At 42.7% G+C, this 14,871-nt stretch overlaps 1 protein-coding gene and 1 long non-coding RNA gene across 2 annotated transcripts; one reads left to right on the forward strand and one right to left on the reverse strand.

Moving 5' to 3' along the window:
* Nucleotides 1–1,854: 1,854 nt before the first annotated feature.
* Nucleotides 1,855–13,013, reverse strand: LOC5521844 (solute carrier family 23 member 1). Its single transcript, XM_001641578.3, has 12 exons — nt 12,851–13,013; nt 12,390–12,524; nt 8,232–8,389; nt 8,067–8,158; nt 7,705–7,778; nt 7,295–7,451; nt 7,144–7,168; nt 6,454–6,574; nt 5,768–5,924; nt 4,648–4,901; nt 3,800–4,073; nt 1,855–3,529 (listed from the first exon to the last, which is right to left on the reverse strand). The coding sequence occupies exons 1-12, from the start codon at nt 12,905–12,907 to the stop codon at nt 3,195–3,197; spliced, it is 1,839 nt and encodes a 612-aa protein (XP_001641628.2). The 5' UTR covers nt 12,908–13,013; the 3' UTR covers nt 1,855–3,194.
* LOC125561049 lies at nt 9,463–10,243 on the forward strand. Its single transcript, XR_007307058.1, has 2 exons — nt 9,463–9,591; nt 9,777–10,243. It is a non-coding gene; the product is annotated as an uncharacterized LOC125561049 (long non-coding RNA).
* Nucleotides 13,014–14,871: the final 1,858 nt, after the last annotated feature.

Consider the following 14,871-nt stretch of genomic DNA (forward strand, 5'->3'; position numbering starts at 1 on the left):
ACCGGCCCAAACCTCAGCGTACACGATTTTCGATTGCAGAGGAATCCGGAAAATATTCGTCTTTTTGTCGTCGAAATATGCTTGACCACAATGAATTGCCTCGTCCCTGACTCATCCCCGCGAGCGAAAAAAACATCCCGTGTACTTGTGGATGCGTAGGTTTTGTAAGGGTTAAAAAGGTCCCTAGCTAGTTTTTCTCTACCCGGAGATATGTGTGTACATTTTTTTGCTCTGATTTTGATGTTAAGGGCACGTTTTTTGCTCTAGTCCACGTGTTCGATACCCTGGAGATCAGAGGCTCCGAGAGTTTTTCGAGCGAAGCGAGAATTACAAGGAGCGAAGCCAGCCCATTTGAACCCCCGCCCCCTAGCATGCTGGAAAAAGCGGATACTCAGCGGGAAAAACCCTTTCGAGATTAGTGCAGAAGAATTTCGACGCTCCCTCTCACACGGAACCCTTTTTTGCGCTCGCGGGGACTAGGCAACTTACCCTGGGCACCAGAGCCGCCAAACTTCTCACGTCCAGTGACGCTCAGCCAGAATGCCGTGACCTGGTGGCCAGGTCACGGCATGGACTCTGGTACCCAGGGTAGAGGCAATTTTGACGGTTGCCAAATTAATCGAGCTGATATAATTGGTGGAACTACCGTAAGGCCCAAACTTGGTGAGATACAGTACTTAAGTAAATATGTGAAAACAAACGCAAGAGAGCCATTGCGGGTGAATACAGAGAATGTGGAACATTCTCACAAAATTAAGGCTTGTTGTGAAGTCTAAAATCTCGTGACACTTGCTTAATTCGCGTGAGTTGACAGCTATTTACTGATGGAACTGACAAACCTGAAAAAAACTAAAAACTTGTGGTGTTCCATGTTCCAGGTAAACTACTTCGCGTATCGGATAAATAATAATAATTATAACTTTTATTCCAATAAATACCATTACATGTGTTCTTATATTGGAATAACTTACAAAGTTGACATAGTTTACAAGGTTAAAAAGTCGCGTACATCGCGTACAGGGTCAATGTTTTTTAGATGGAAAAAATCTTAAGGTTTTAGCCTAACTATCATACACCACTATGCCCAGGCCTAAAAAAGCACATCGTTTTTATGCTAGCTTTACGGACATAAGCGTTCCTGTAAGTTTGTACTATTTTCCTGTTGTTTTTTGGGCCAGTTATTGCAAGCATCGTAAACACATTCACTACTAAGTATAAATTCACTACTAAGTATAAATGAATGTGTTTACGATGCTTGCAATAACTGGCCCAAAAAACAACAGTATAAATGAATGTGTTTACGATGCTTGCAATAACTGGCCCAAAAAACAACAGGAAAATAGTACATGTCCACGTGAACACCGAAACTCGATACCACAAGATCACATGGAGAGCGAAGTGGATGCTGCAGTCCTAGCGTTGATATCAACTAAACGCGCTCGTTGAGTGGAGGAACAAGGCCGTAGCAGGCCTCAAAACATTGGGAGGGGGGCACAATACAGAAACATAAAAAAAATAGTGGGAGGCACAATACAGAAACATTAAGAAAATATTGGGGGGGCACAGCCACGCCCCTACTGGTCATTACCTTATAATTTCCCAAAATATTAGGGGGGCACGTGCCCCCAGTGCCCCACCCCCTGCTAAGGCCATGAGGAAAACTGGACGCTGACTCGCGCAGAAGCAAAAGGCCCAACAAAAGTGCGTCGTGCGACTTGTTTGTTTTATCTGACGGAGCGCTTCTTTGAGGATGCGATAGTACACCACAACTAACACACAAATAAATTCAAAAAGCCCAAATAGTCGTGTTCGTGAACCAGAAAAATGAATACAAATCACCAAAAACTGGAATTCGACTATGCCAAATTTTCGTCTTTAATAAGACTTTTTCTGGGCAGACACACATGCATACATTGAAATGAGGACGAGACTGTAAATATCCAGGTACTTGCTCCATTTGTTGTAGAAGATACTTGTGTTTAGTTCGTTTGCTTCGATAGGCTGGGCTGCTACAGCAATTATATGCATAATGCTTACCGACCAGGCAATGGCTATTGCAACCAATGTTCGCCGAGTGGTTACTAGAGTGCGGTATTGGGGTGGTTTGACGATGCTGATGTAACGATAACCAGTAAGAAATATTATGTTGAAAACGGATGAAACAGTTAGCATGTAGGCTAGCATACTTAGGGTTAAGCAAAAAAAAAAATGTCCAACACCGATGATACCCCAGATTGACCAGGGCCGTACATACCAGAGTGATTTAGTTTATGCTTTATAGTTTTGTCTACAAATAGCACGTCTATTGAGAACCGAAAGTGGACCTTCGGCCTTTGTGGGGGGGCGGTGCGTTACGAGATGACGTAAACAGGGTGAATTTCGTAATAGACTCCAAGCAGTCGCCGCTGGGTCGATAGTCTCACTTTAGGTAACTATCATTTCAGCCCTTTTCCTTCAAACTAACGTGAAAACCTCAAGTTTCAAGGTCTAGCGAGAACGGGAACGTGTGCGCTGAAAAGCAGAAAACCATAGTTCGCTATGTTAGAGATAAGGTTCTAGGCTAGCCAGCGTAGCGGCACTAAAAGGGAGAGGAAGCGCCGTTGACAGTTTATCAGAACGGTTTTAAAACCGCAAAACGCCGATTATTTTATGTTCAAATGTTCTCTCTCCGTATTGGTGATCGATTTTTCGTAGTACTAGATCAGTTGTTGCTTGGTGAAAGTTCTTTGTATGAATGCATGAGTTGAACGCATGACACTTCCTAACTTTTGTTTCTAACAGTTAACTTAGGTAAGTCGTGTCTCTGTTCTCTCTCGTGCTCATTGATTCTTTTTTTTATAAATAAAGAGATAAAAGATATACAAAAATACCGTTAAAAAATTAACATTTGAATTCTCGGTCCCGAAAGCAATAGATAGTAACCTACTGGGCTTTGCGAATTTTAAAAACAAAACATGTTATCCATCTAACTTTTGTTGTATAGCTAATGAAAAGGGTAGAGTGCAATACAAGGGTTATCTAGAAGCCACAACCGCAAACATGGGGCGAGCGCTCGGTCTTGTTTTCGCTAAAAACCTGGAAACGCTGCTTCAAAGGCTAAAGGGTTGCCGCGAGTGTATAAAATATCTGGTTGGGTGGGATTATTTACTCATTATTCAAAATCGTTGCTTATTATTCTGTAAAAACGCCCCTTACTAAACCCACATGGAGTAAGAAACATGTTGATTAGTTTTCACAACTCCTTCGTCTCCATGAGTATCTTCTTCTGTATAGTACGGTAGGAACGGAAGAAATCTTGCAATTGGGAGTTTGCTCAGGCGGTTGAGTCCGAAAGGCAGGTCATAGATGTAGATTGAAGCAAGAGAGCCACTCTCATCTCCTTCCTGGGTAACAATTGTGCGCCATCGATAGATACCCCGCTCTTCTGGTGTTCCTGGAATTGCATTGTCCAAAAAGAGTCCAGTTATTCCTGCCACCGCCATGCTGGTCTTCAGGAGTACAGTGATGATCTGATCGATCTCTCGTAAACCTGTCAGGCAACGAACCTCAAGATCAGATCCAAAGACATAAAGTAGCTATACTAACAGAAGAAGATTGTCTGAGGGTTTGAGGGTACTAGTCAAATGTAAGGCGGTGACGAGGGAGGTAGGTTTGTTTTGGGGGTTGAAGAGACTGATCGAGAGGCTTGTACTAATTCCTAGTGCATGTCAAGGTAACCGAAAATGTTCATTTGTTTGTAAAAAAAAAAAAAAAGGTCCTAGCGATATGCTATCATGCTAGTATTCATTAAAGTGGTTACCTGTTGCTATAGCTTCCGGGTGCTTATCCAAATACCATGGCAACGCGAAGCCAAGCATCAGCGATACACCGATGATGAAGAGATTACGTGACGAATTTAAATCGACGAACTGCAAGCTGGAGATCCCTACCGCCGTTACTATCCCAAACATCACCATGAAGACCCCGCCTACAATGGGGTCAGGAACGGTGGTGAAAAGAGCGCCTATTTTCCCGACCACGCCCATAACCACAAGGATCAGCCCTGCGTACTGGATCACACGCAAACTGCCAACCTGACGGTCAATAACCAGATGATTGATAAAGAAGATGCAGAATGGAAATACAGATGATGTCGAAGTGCTTTCTCTTTTATAGTCATTGAATTGCTCTATAAACATAACTCGCGGCTACTCAAACAATTCGCGATTTCCCTTTAAAATCTGAAATTTAAGGTGTGTGACTACTACGAGTGGTTGTATTGAAAGGGTGCGGGAAGCGGCACCTTGTTCCAGAAATCCATGGAAAACATGTTTGATTATACAAATAGAGTTTTAAAATCTCATTCCGCTACTCCTTTTTGTCTAAATTTGTAAATACAATGGGCTTGCAAAAACCTGATTGCTTCATAGACAGAATAAGACATGTTGTCACAGGATGATCGACATGTAAACTGTTAAAAATGTTTACACTCACTAAAAAAGGACGGAAAAGAAGGTTACGAGCATTACATGGTGCCCTGATTGAGATAAAGAGCTTGGTTATTGATGGTAATCAGCCTTAGCCACAGAAAAAAAAACACTTCGTCTGTCACCTTGCGTTTCTGTCTAAAACGTCTAAAACCAAATAAACCATCAGTTTGTTTCGTACCTTTGTGATGCCAAGTGCCCCAATATTCTCGCTGTATGACGTAGTCCCGTTACCACTCCCCCACAGTCCGGTGATGAGACACCCAATGCCCTCCACACCGATCCCGCGATTGATGGCATGCTTAGGGGGAGGGGGTGCGCCGGATAATCTAGCGCATGCGTAGTAGTCGCCCACGGACTCTATGATTGAGGCCAAGACACCGGCCAGCATCCCAAACACCCCTGCGGCACTGACGGTGGGCGTGCCCCATTGACCTGTCAGTCAAGTCAACATTCAATACTTTAGACGTTGAACTATAATTATTTAAGGTCCAAGTGACTAATAATAAAATATAACTTTATACAATAAATCACTAATTGCTCATAGTGCTTTACAATTCACCTCCAACGTGTGGACACGGATTATTGAATGCGTTACCGGGAATGTTTATGAATTACTGATTGTCAACCCCCCGCCCCAAGGTCCCGTTTAAAGAAACCCTCTCTGTGTAAAGCCCACTCTCAGCCTTGGTCCTGGGGTTCCCTTTGGGATTTCTGAGTTTGGCAAGAGGGGCTGAAAAGGGCCAATCCCAGAGAAAGGGGGTTCGGGAGACGTGACATGACGTGACGTGACAAAACGACATCCGAAACACCACAGGAACCCCGAGGAAGGCGGGAACTAAGGTGCATTATCTAAAGGTGTGTCATTGAGGGAGCCACTAGGAGACTAGTCTCCATTTACCATTACCTGAACCAGTTATACTCTCGCAGAAGCACCCCCCCCCCCCCCCACACAAACACACACACAACGGCCGAAAGTCCACTTTCGGTTCTCAATAGACGTGCTATTTTTACACAAAACTATAAAGCATAAGCTAGTATGTAATCAATCCATAAATCAGACTTTTCTGCAGCCAAATCCGACAAACGTCCCGTGGAGTGCAAAAGCACTAAAAAACACTTTTGTTATTTCTGGGGTGCTCAGATTTTTGTCAGGTAACCAACTCCATCCAACCCCCTCTCCCCCCCCCCCCCCCCCCTCCCAGAAAAATTAGGTATATTTTTCTGATGATGCACCCCCTCCCCCCCAAAGAAAAATCCTGGGTACGGGCCTGGAAGATATGGCGTTTGTAACACATTACCTGGGTAAGGGAACCTGAACCAGTTGCTCTCTCGCAAAACAATCGTCCGCGCGTCTGTCCTTGCGAGAAAATTTGGGTGTTTAGGGTCATCCGGGAATCCCCCCGCAGCCGTGACGATAGCGCAGATCACCCACGACACAAAGATCGCTAGAATGATCTGTAAAGAACGAATCAAGGCTACGGAAAGAGAGAACACAGCAAGAATAATAGTCTTCTAACTCTCTAAACATCTTAGACGCATTGTGCAGCTCAGGGCAGCTAGTACAAAATGCGCTCGAATCCAGGTTTAGAGAGGAGGCTTGTAGTATTAAAAACTTGAAATAATACAGCGGAGGCAAAGCAAGCACACTACAAGAAACGATAAAAAATGCTCAGTTATCAATAGCAACAAAATAAACTCGAGTGAACAAAGGCTAAAACACTTTATAAAATGTAGAATGATACAGCGCCAGCTTCCCTGTTTTCCCTGAATCGTTATTTTATTTTTATTTTTATGTTCGTTTTATGTTTTTTTGTTTTTTAAGTCGGAGAAAAGAAAAACGGCCTCTGAAAGAGTTCATCTTATGTCGGTTTCTTTTAATTTTTCATTTCTTTTGTGGGGTTTCCCCACTCGTTGCCGTCGCCGCTGTAAATTAAGGACATATTGAATCTTTCTATTTTTCTATCTAGCCCTATATTTAACCCACCGGAAAAAGCTTAAATATCGGACAGTGTACGACGAAGAAGCCTTTCTTGAACCTGTAGCCCAGTAAAGGCACCTTGATGTTGGTAAGAATCTGAGAGAAGATGGTTATCAATGCCACCGTCCTGTACAGACAGAAAGAATCACAGTGAACCCTCTGTTGACACTCTAGAGTCGAGACAGCCTAGTTCCTAGCAGTCCATTTGGGATCTATCCTTGAGGCAAGAGTGGCTGGAGAGAACCAGCCAAGGGAACAGGGAGAAACGGATCCCTGTGACGTCACTACTTTTACCAGCCACAGGGAACCCAATCAGTAACCCGAGTAAGAACACCCAGGACCTGGGGACTAGGCTGGGACCGAAATCAACATGCTTGCTGTTGTCAAACATCCAGATATGGGTTTATGTATTTACAGTGTTGTCATTCCTTTAAATCGTGATTTTTACTCAACTGTTTAATCAAACTTGATTAAGGGACCAACCATTTCATATCAACAGGTTAGCAAGCTGGCAAGGGGGAAAATAAACTACTTCTATAAAAAGTCGAGTAAAGCCAAATTCAGTAGAAAAAACAAACAAACAGGCAACGGGCAACTATTGGCTAGCAAGCTCGCCTAGATCCAGCTGAGTTGGGAACCAAACTGACTATGTTACTTCCCATTCAGGTATAAAATGGTCGGTCCATGTACACTCACATGAAAGCCACTCCCCAATGATTGCCTATAGAAAACAAAAACATGTACATTTGAGAAACTGTTTTATCGTAGAAAGGTCAAGGAAGCAAGCAAAGAAACATCAAGCGAAAAAACATCTAAGAATAGCACATATCCGTGGACTGTGTCTTACCGGCATGCTCTGCGGCGACATGGAATAGCGATAAGCCAATCAGAGTGATCGTAGGTGCCACAGCGATTGGTCCAATGAAGCGCAACAGGAATCCCATGACTCCTGAAAATCCGATGAAGATTTGGAACAAGGAGGAGACCATGATGGCACCTTGGATCTGGACAAAAAAATGTAAGCAGAAAAAGAAGATTAAGGTAAAGGAGGTCACTGTTTAAGTGGCTCGGTTCCTCCATAACACATTAAAGAATGCCATGTTAAAAAAATAAACTATAGCGTCTTATACTTTATAAGCGATGTCTGACTGAAAATATCTCAGCTCGTTGCTTGAATGAGCCGATGAAAATTGATATTTCGTGTTGCACGGTGTTGTCCAGTGGCGCAAAATTGCGAGGTCGAGCTCGCATACTTACCTCTCGCATTCGTATCCTCCAATCGCCGCTGTTGTCTGTTGTTGCGTTAGCTGTTATGTTCAATCCATCTGTAACTGAACAGCGAAACTAGGACATTTTCGAGGGGCTAAACACGATACCAACAAACGTAGCGATTCAAAGTAAGATTTAACGCCATGAAAGATGGTTCCTGACAACTTTGAAACCATCCCAAATGCCAGTGAACACTGTGGGAATGTCCATGTGTGGCCATGTTTGGGTATATATTCTGGGGCTATTTTTTACTGGAATGATTTCAGGACTGATGTTAGTTTTAGCAGCAGGTATAAAGCAAACGAAATAATTACTAGATACATTCTTGTATAGTTCATTGTGTCAATTACCTGTATCCGTTGGACACTTGAATTGCGGGAGCGACAAGATGGCAAAAGTCGGCGCCAGGAACGAAAATGTTCCCCCTTGGACGATTGGCAACCTACGACGCAAAAAGGATGTTGTGGATGATGGCGTTGAATAGCTTTGAATGGTAATAGGAATTCTTTCTTTACCTGACGCCGAAGGTGGTCTGCAGAAGGGTGGAGATACCCGAGACGAAAAAGATAGTGGAGAGAACCTCCGCGACGACTAGAGGGTTGTTGGAGAAGCACATAGGTCCACTCAAGATAAATGGAATGGAAAGAGTTCCGCCCAACATCGTCAGGTAATGCTGGAATTCGAATAATTGAATCAGTAATAGAGAAGGGTCTGCAGAGTATACCTGAACGAGTAAGCACCGCATTTACAGGATATGCCTTAAAAAGTACGGGTGTACAGGGGTGTGTGAATTTCCACGAGGTAGCGAGGTAGAGAGGCGTTTCTACTGGGTCTAGCTCCACAAGTATGGGCAGGGTGTATAGGGTATAGCAACCTCGAATATAGACCACTAGGGCTGTCAAAACTATTAGTGCAGTTAAAGACAGCAGGGTATAGTGTTATTGAGTATGGACTGGGGATACAGCAGAATATAGGGACATTTAGTATGGACCGGTTATGCAGCAGGGTATACACTGTTAGTTTCAGGGAGTTATTTTTACTCCACTCAGAGTAACTTAGCTGAATTTAAGAAGGAAAACGATAGTCTTTATTATATAAGACAACAGACTGACAGATAAAAATAATAATTTTATCGTATTTATTGTTGAGACAAAAAACTCTACCCTGTGCCTAGGAGTTTCCTAAGATTTCCTAAGTTCGACCAAAACAACAAAATATGACTAAACTTCCTAAAAATTCCTAGGATTTCCTAGTATAAGCAGTAGACCAGAAAATCGGAATAATTTGGATAAGAAAATCTTAGGAAGAAGATTTGAAGCATTCTATAATTTAGGAACTCTTAGGAAATTCTTAGGAAATCCTAAAAGAACATTTTCAATACAAGAACAGACCTCACCATACTTGCATATATTGTCAGCTATACTACAACAATAGGAAATGTAATCAAAGACAGGCATTGGACTCGAACATAAGTTTTATGTGGTGTACTTTCAGAATCCGCTCAGAATAATTAGTACTGCATTGAAAAGAAAGATAGGTAGGGTGATAATTGTATAAAATTCTTAGATCCGATTTGAACATTATAAAATCATATATATTGTTTCTAATAGAAATGCTACTTGAGATTATAAAAAAAAAAAGAAGTCCCGCTTTGCAGATAGAAGACGGTTCACCAGGGCCCGTAAAAGCAAAATGTACCGGGCGTTCCTCGCTTTAAGTGGCCGAGAGGGGCTTGGGCCCAAGGCGCGAAATCATAACGGTCGAACGAAAGCCATTATCACAGCCTCCAAACGGATAGCTGTTTATTCCCGTCTTTTCTACGCGTAATTCACCTTTTTTAAGGATTTGATGGCAGAAAATGGATTGAAGTAAAAGGTTAGTGTGTAATGGGCTTTATAATGTGATAGGTTCAATAGTAAATGTGATTTTTGCGACCAACTTCAGCATCAAATCATCGTTCGTGAGCGGATTTCTCGAACTAGACTGATATGTTTTGTGATTCTTTGTTATCTTCCAAAGCAATACTACCTTCTTATGTGTTTCTCTTATTATCTTCGCAGGACATTATGATAGAGATAGTAAAATGTGCTCGAGTTGCAAAGCCAGAAAAGAAAGAAGTTTGAGGTATAAGGAATGTATCAAGGCGTAAAGTTATTCACTAATCACTGTACTTACATCTAAAGCGCCTATGATTTATAAACTGTTACTTGAAGCACAAAATTGAATAACTTAGCTTAGTAAAAACCTAGTAATCAGTCTTGCACCTAAAATTTGTCCAGATATTTATTTTAAATATCTAATGTTACTGTAGTTGGTTTTTGTATTCTGATCACAGTAAACCCTGCATATGAAGAACCTAGTTATCTTTTCAAGCTAGCCTACCAGGTTCAAATTTAAATGGTGCATATAGAGGCATTAGGCTTCTAGCTTCTTATCTGAATATACAAAGATGGAGGAGGAGGCAGTTCTTTTGGAAAACCGTAATGACGCCAAAAAGGGTAATGTTTAAAAGTTGTTAAAGTTGTTATAGAAAAATAATATTGTGTTTGTTTGTTTCAGCTTTGTTATGTTGGAACACTTGTTAGTAATTTTGTCCTGGACACCTTATGTCAAATGACTATTATTTTTCAAACATTTTTTCAACTTATATTTTTGTTATTTTTTAAACTGAATTGTTTAATTAAATGATTTGTCAAATTCATAATAACGTCTTTTCCTTGGTGTTTCTAAATTACTCTTATTTCTCCAGTATTAACCCCTGAAGTAGGTGGAGTTTAAACTGCCATTTTGTAAAAACAGGGGGGAAGGGGAAATAAAATAGGGGGTAAAAATTGACTCCCATTTTGAGGGTGAATTGTACTCTTTTAATGGAGTAACATCAAGCAACTTAGTAAAATACTCCACTTAGCTACCCCCTAAAGTGGGTAAAATTTACTCCCCTGAGAGAGTAGGAAAAAAAGGAGTAAAAAATAACTCCATTTTGAGGGTAAATTGTACTCCTTTAATGGAGTAATAGCAAGCAACCTAGTAAATCACTCCCTTTAGTTACTCCCCTACAGGGGTAAAATCTACTCCCTTGAGAGAGTAGAAAAAAGGGAGTAAAAAATTACTCCAAAAAGGGAGTCATTTTGTACCTCGGTTTTTTACTCCCTTTTTGGAGTTAAAACTACTCTCTGAAACTAACTGTGTAGTGTTATTGAATATGGACCGTGTATACAGCAGGGTATAGTGTTATTGAGTATGGACCGTGTATACAGCATGGTATAGTGACATTGAGTATGGGCCGGGTATACATCAGGGTATAGTGACATTGAGTATGGACCGTGTATACATCAGGGTATGGGGACATGGAGTATGGACCGTGTATACAGCAGGGTATAGGGACATTGAGTATGGACAGAGTGTATACAGCAGGGTATAGGGACATTGAGTATGGACCGTGTATACAGCAGGGTATGGGGACATTGACAGTATGGACCGTGTATACAGCAGGGTATAGTGACATTGAGTATGGACCGTGTATACATCAGGGTATAGTGTTATTGAGTATGGACCGTGTATACATCAGGGTATAGTGTTATTGAGTATGGACCGTGTATACATCAGGGTATGGGGACATGGAGTATGGACCGTGTATACAGCAGGGTATGGGGACATGGACAGTATGGACCGGGTATACAGCAGGGTATGGGGACATTGACAGTATGGACCGTGTATACAGCAGGGTATGGGGACATGGACCGGTATGGACCGTGTATACAGCAGGGTATGGGGACATTGACAGTATGGACCGGGTATACAGCAGGGTATGGGGACATGGAGTATGGACCGTGTATACAGCAGGGTATGGGGACATTGACAGTATGGACCGTGTATACAGCAGGGTATGGGGACATTGAGTATGGACAGAGTGTATACAGCAGGGTATGGGGACATTGACAGTATGGACCGTGTATACAGCAGGGTATGGGGACATGGAGTATGGACCGTGTATACAGCAGGGTATGGGGACATTGACAGTATGGACCGGGTATACAGCAGGGTATGGGGACATTGACAGTATGGACCGTGTATACAGCAGGGTATGGGGACATTGACAGTATGGACCGTGTATACAGCAGGGTATGGGGACATTGACAGTATGGACCGTGTATACAGCAGGGTATGGGGACATGGAGTATGGACCGTGTATACAGCAGGGTATGGGGACATTGACAGTATGGACCGGGTATACAGCAGGGTATGGGGACATTGACAGTATGGAGCGGGTATACAGCAGGGTATGGGGACATTGACAGTATGGACAGAGTGTATACAGCAGGGTATGGGGACATTGAGTATGGACAGAGTGTATACAGCAGGGTATGGGGACATTGACAGTATGGACCGGGTATACAGTAGGGTATGGGGACATTGACAGTATGGACCGGGTATACAGCAGGGTATGGGGACATTGACAGTATGGACCGTGTATACAGCAGGGTATGGGGACATTGACAGTATGGACCGTGTATACAGCATGGTATAGGGACATGGACCGGTATACTTCAAGCACGTTGTACTACTGGGGCGGAAATCATTGTCACTAAGTTCTACAATAATAGATTCAAATGCGTGATCACGAAGCTGTAGTTTTGGTCCCTAGAGGGAACACGAAAGAAACCAATTATTACCTGAAAGCCGAGAGAAAGACATGCGTACCATGGTGGGTTCTCATCCACGACATATGCGAGACCGAGAGCTTTCCTTCGTTTCTTGGTCTCGATGTCATTATTCTGAGGCTGTTCATTCGAGTGGTCCATTTTTCCCTGGAAACGCATAAAACTAGGGTGATTATCTGCTAAGTGTCACTTAAAAGATTTCCATCTCTTTTTAGTAATTATTAATAAGGCCTTGTGAAATAAATTCTGCCAATAAAAATCATAACAACGCAGAATAAGAGAAAATGATAGATCTATGGCTAATTAATTTGAACGCGTTTGTATGAGACAAGAAAAATTCTAAGTTCAGTGTGTGAATGAAACATTGGATGTCCATGTGTTACGGTTTGTTTTAACAGTTGCATGCTAAAATGCGAATAATAGCGAACGAGAGCTTGAAATTATTTTTCTGTTTGCTTTGCACCTATACATACAATAGACGGCGACAAAGCTAAAAGTTTGCTGGAGCCCGTGCGATTGTGATTGTTCATGCTTTTTCTTGCGTTTATCAAAATCAGTCTAGAGGAATTAACGCTGGTGACAGTAATGTTTGCGGTGCATCGACATTACGGTTTTATTCGTTGTTCAAATTTGCATGTTCTTTTGTCCCCGGGGGATGCTGGTCACTGATGTATAAAGAGGCTTAGAAAGACTTAGCAGTTCCGGAGCTGAAGTTCCACAGCAATGATTTTTATTCACGAACTGGTTTCTTAGATAGAAATAAAATACAGTTCATGTCTATGTTTACAGTTTTAAAATCGTAGATAGATTAATTTGCTATATATGTATTGCCTCAGTAACCTTGCTTTTGGTTATGGCACTCGCTAAGGAACCTCGAGTATGCAAACGTGAGCGGATATTGGTGAACATGCTAACCTCTCTTTACAATTGATCGCGTATAAAAAAAGAGGTACTAGAAAAAAATAATAGTAAGGGTGACCATATTCGCGCTAAGTTTATTTTCGCGATTTTTTTTAGAGTGATTTGCATTTCATCCTCGCCAGATGAACGATACATCCATCTCTTTTGCAGGGGCAAGCAGATAGAGTCCTAGCCCACCTGTAGGCTTTGATAGTTTTTACCGGCACGAAAACTCCAAAAACAAGGAGTTCGCTTACCACGGCCGCCATCTTGGATAACGCGCTCCGCAGAGGGCTGCCGTGGTATGCGAACTCCGTGTTTTCGGGGTTTGCCTGACGGAAAAACTATCAAAGCCTACAGGTGGATAATAGAGTCCACCACTACCATACCCCAGGCGCAATGAAATAGAGTCCACCCCTACCATACCCCAGGCGCAATGAGATAGAGTCCACCTCTACCATACTCCAGGCGCAATGAAATAGAGTCCACCCCTACCATACCCCAGGCGCAATGAGATAGAGTCCACCTCTTACCATACCCCAGGCGCAATGAGATAGAGTCCACCCCTACCATACCCCAGGCGCAATGAGATATAGTCCACCCCTACCATACCCCAGGCGCAATGAGATAGAGTCCACCTCTACCATACCCAAGGTACAAGGAGATGTGATAGAGTCCACCCCTACCATACCCCTGGTGCAATGAGATAGAGTCTACCCCTACCATACCCCAGGCGCAATGAGATAGAGTCCACTTCTACCATACCCAAGGTACAAGGAGATGTGATAGAGTCCACCACTACCATACCCCTGGCGCAATGAGATAGAGTCCACCCCTACCATACCCCTGGCGCAATAAGATAGAGCCCACCCCTACCATACCCCAGGCGCAATGTGATAGATTCCACCCCCTACCATACCCCTGGCGCAATGAGATAGAGTCCACCTCTACCATACCCCAGGCGCAATGAGATAGAGTCCCCCTCTACCATACCCAAGGCGCACGGAGATTTAGTACACCCCCTAATATACCCATGCAAGGAGATAGAGTCCTCCCCTACCATACCCAAGGTACAAGGAGATGTGATAGAGTCCACCCCTACCATACCCCTGGCGCAATGAGATAGAGTCCACCTCTTACCATACCCCAGGCGCAATGAGATAGAGTCCACCCCTACCATACCCCGGTGCGTTTTCTTATTTGTCCACTCTTCTGTTGGATCTGGTAGTGCAATGACACGTCCCTAGTTCAACTAATGAAGGATGCTACATCAAACGGGCATACATACAAAAAAGTCCCCTGAGAGCCTTGCGATAGTATAAAGATTTATCTTTTTTTTTGCGGAGCTTCTATCACAACACATACGTTAAAGTACAGTGCAGTTTATTTATGTTTTTGGGTTTACACATGCTCGTGGATCCAGCGTACTTTGCGAGCGCTCCCAAAGGTCACTACCGTACCGTACGTGCCCGCAAAGTACGCTGGATCCTCGAGCATGGGGTTTACAATAATACAAAAATATGTAAAAAAAAATTAAAGATTGTTAATGTTGGTGTTTTAATTTGATGAGCTAAACAGACTAGCATTTATCAAC

This window comes from Nematostella vectensis, chromosome 2 (assembly GCF_932526225.1).
Source record: "Nematostella vectensis chromosome 2, jaNemVect1.1, whole genome shotgun sequence".
NCBI classification, from domain to species: domain Eukaryota; kingdom Metazoa; phylum Cnidaria; class Anthozoa; order Actiniaria; family Edwardsiidae; genus Nematostella; species Nematostella vectensis.

Coding starts and splice junctions, on each gene's coding strand:
- LOC5521844 (XM_001641578.3), bottom strand. CDS start 12,907: ATGAACAATCACAATCGCACGGGCTCCAGCAAACTTTTAGCTTTGTCG. Junction 8,159..8,231: donor CAGACCACCTTCGGCGTCAG/GTAAAGAAAGAA, acceptor TTTGCGTCGTAG/GTTGCCAATCGTCCAAGGGG. Junction 7,169..7,294: donor TGTCGCCGCAGAGCATGCCG/GTAAGACACAGT, acceptor TGTTTTCTATAG/GCAATCATTGGGGAGTGGCT.